Source organism: Otolemur garnettii, unplaced genomic scaffold (assembly GCF_000181295.1).
Source record: "Otolemur garnettii isolate 467f Iridium unplaced genomic scaffold, OtoGar3 scaffold00014, whole genome shotgun sequence".
Classification (NCBI taxonomy): domain Eukaryota; kingdom Metazoa; phylum Chordata; class Mammalia; order Primates; family Galagidae; genus Otolemur; species Otolemur garnettii.
This window is the reverse complement of record NW_003852409.1, coordinates 28,000,344-28,003,792: the sequence shown is the minus strand read 5'-3', so window position 1 is coordinate 28,003,792 and position 3,449 is coordinate 28,000,344. Positions and strand designations below refer to the sequence as shown.

At 38.9% G+C, this 3,449-nt stretch overlaps 1 protein-coding gene across 1 annotated transcript in view; it reads left to right on the top strand.

Moving 5' to 3' along the window:
- Positions 1-3,449, top strand: part of PPP6C (protein phosphatase 6 catalytic subunit) — a 46,278-nt gene that overhangs the window by 33,854 nt on the left and 8,975 nt on the right. Inside the window, exon 4 of the mRNA XM_012802387.1 lies at positions 728-869. Within this exon, the coding sequence (XP_012657841.1) occupies positions 728-869 (142 nt within the window). The remainder of the gene's footprint in view (positions 1-727; positions 870-3,449) is intronic.

Here is a 3,449-nt window from a genome sequence, read left to right as displayed (position 1 = left end):
AAAAAAAAAAGAGGATTTTTAAAATTCAAAATTTTTTCACCAGTCATGGTTAGCTTGCATCTGTAGTCTCAACTACACTGGAGGGTGAGGCTGGAGGATATCTTGAGGCCAGGAGTTCAAGTACAAGGCTGGTCGTGGTGGTTCACACCTGTAATCCTAGCACTCTGGGAAACCAAGATGGGTGGATTGCTTGAGCTTATGAGTTTGAGGCCAGCCTGGGCAAAAAGCAAGACCCCATCTCTACTAAAAACAAAAAAACTGAGGCAGGAGTTTGGCTTGAGCCCAAGAGTTGGAGGTTGCTGTGAGCTATGATGCTGCAGCACTCTACTGAGGGTGACAGCTGGAAATGCTATCTCAAAAAAATTTTTTTAATTAAAAGTGAATTAAAAATATTTTAAGTTAATTTAAAACATTCTGATTCACATGTGACCTTTTACCAACATTGTAAAAGAAGGTTAAAAAATGGTTTTGAAGGGATAATCCTTGAGAGAATTGCAGAGCAGATTCTTGTATTTATCTCCTGAATTATAAGTCTAATATAGACATTTAGTATAAATAGTTTATTCCTTTTTTTTGTTGTTGCTAGAATCCAATTTTCATGTAATTCAATATGTGTTTTCTTCATTATAGTTATTTTGGGGTGTTTATCTGAGTTTTTATAGTTTGATATAATTTTAAAAGATTATAGCTGTTGTGTTGTTTGTAACTGTGAACTTTTACTTCACAGGGTGATTTTGTAGACAGAGGTTACTATAGTTTGGAGACCTTCACTTACCTTCTTGCATTAAAGGCTAAATGGCCTGATCGTATTACACTTTTACGAGGAAATCATGAGAGTAGACAAATAACACAGGTGTATGGATTTTATGGTAAGACATTGTATTTCTCTGATTCTGAATATTGTTTCACCTTCCTTCTTAGAATAAAAGCCACACGAGTAATACATGTGCATAATGCATTTTTTTCCTCTACTTAGTCCTTAACACCACCCAATCAATTGAAAATGTAAACCTGGAGAAAAGACCACTGTTCGCCTTTTAGTGTACATCTTTCTAGGTCCAAGTCTCAAAAACTGTAGTCCTCTGTTTACCTCATTTGTAATCATCTGGATGCTTGTTAAAGACAGAGATCGGTGGCCAGGTGCCTGTAATCGTAGCACTCTGGGAGGTTGAGGTAGGAGGATCACTTTAGCTCAGGAGTTGAAGACCACCCTAAGCAAGAGTAAGACCCTCCCACCCCTATAAAAAGTAGAAAAAGTAGCCAGGTGTGATTGATTATATATGCCCATAGTCCCTGCTACTTGGGAGGCCCCTTGAGCCAAGGAGTTTGAGCTTGCAGTGAGGTACTGCACTCTAACCTGGGTGACATAAAGAAACTCTTATTTCCAAAAACATAAATAAATAAATAAAAGGAAAAAAATGTTGATTGATGGGTTCACTGTAGACCCACTAATCAAAATCTTCTGGGGTGGGACCATAGAATCTGCTGCAAGAGAATGTTCTACCCAAATTTGAGAACACATTCAAATCTATTTTGTGTGTATGTGTTTATATGTCCACAAACACATGTGCACACGCTAAAATGGGATCACAGTCTTTTTTGTGTGTGTTTTTGAGACAGAGCCTCAAGCTATCACTGTGGGTAGAGTGCTGTGGCATCACAGCTCACAGCAACCTCCAACTCCTGGGCTTAAGCGATTCTCCTGTCTCCGCTTCCCAAGTAGCTGGGACTACAGGCGCCTGCCACAATGCCTGGCTGTTTTTTGGTTGCAGCCATCATTGTTGTTTGGCAGGTCCAGACTGGATTTGAACCTGCCAGCTCAGGTGTATGTGGCTGGTGCTTTAGCCACTTGAGCCACAGGCACTGAGCCAGGGATCACAGTCTTTTTACAAAGGTCTCTGTTGTGACCACCATTTTCACTTTAGTAATGTTATTTTTATGGCTGCATCGTATGCCATATGGATAAACCATAGTTGATTTAACTTTTCCTTTTGTAGTTGGACAGTGGAATTGCTTTTGAGCTGCTGTTATACTCATCCTTTTCTGTATATCTCTTTGTGTTTATGTAATCAAATGGTGGGACCTCGGGTCAGAAGCAGAACTCAGTCATAAAAAGTGACATAGCTGGGAGCACCTGTGGCTCAAAAGAGTAGGGCACTGGCCCCATATGCTGGAGGTGGCGGGTTCAAACCCAGCCCCGGCCAAAACAAAAACAAATAAAAAAAAAAAGTGACATAGCTGTTTCTATACAACTTTTATTTGATTGAAAGTTAAAAAAATCTATACAACTTCAAGTGCAAAAACTTAGAAATAAGAACCATTTTAGGCAGTGCCTGTGGCTCAGTGAGTAGGGTGCCGGCCCCCGCCGAACTGCAACAAAAAAATAACCAGGCGTGGCTCAGCACCTGTAGCTCAAGCGGCTAAGGTGCCAGCCACATACACCTGAGCTGGCAGATTCGAATCCAGCCTGGGCCCACCAAACAACAATGATGGCTACAACCAAAAAACAGCCAGGCACTGTGACGGGCGCCTGTAGTCCCAGCTACTTGGGAGGCAGAAGCAGTAGTCTCGCTTGAGCCCAGGAGTTGGAGGTTGCTGTGAGCTGTGATGCCACCTCACTCTACCCAGGGTGACAGCTTGAGGCTCTGTCTCAAAAAATAAAAAAATAAAAAAATAACCAGGCGTTGTGGCAGGCGCCTGTAGTCCCAGCTACTTGGGAGGCTGAGGCAGGAGAATTGCGTAAACCCAAGTGTTAGAGGTTGCTGTGAGTCGTGATGCCCACCGCATTTTACCAAGGGTGACAAAGTGAGACTCTGTCTCTAAAACAAAAAAAAGAACCATTTTGATTAAAACACTTCTAAATAAGCAAAACTCATAGATACTGGACATACAACCTCAGATGCAAAAACTTAGAAAGTTATTAAGTTCTTAGAAGGGGATAGACAAAAAAACTGTTGATATCATGAATTTTAATTTTCCTTGAGCACAATTAAGTCAGATATTTAGAGATTTGGAAGTATCAATTTCAGACCTCTTTAGTTTTTATATTTTACATTTTGAACTATCTTCATTATAAAGATTGGCTGAACTCTTTACTCTTCAGTATGTTTGCCATTATCAGTTATTAAATAGAGAAATTTTGATAATTTACTGTTTCTGTATATTATAATTACCAAGTTAGAGGATTAATATTTGTCTCCTTTCTATAAGTTATTTATAAAATATCATTTTAAAGAAAAGTTTTTATTTTGGATGACACTGTGGTGTTTGGTGACAGCAATACTAAGACTAATGTATACATAGTACATTAATAGTCAATCCTCATGATTTTCTAATGTATACAAGTATCAATATATGACTATGCTGTATATAAAATGTTATATAAAATATGTTACAATAAGACCAATGTTATATAAAAATTTATATTTATATCCCCAAATGTGCCCAAT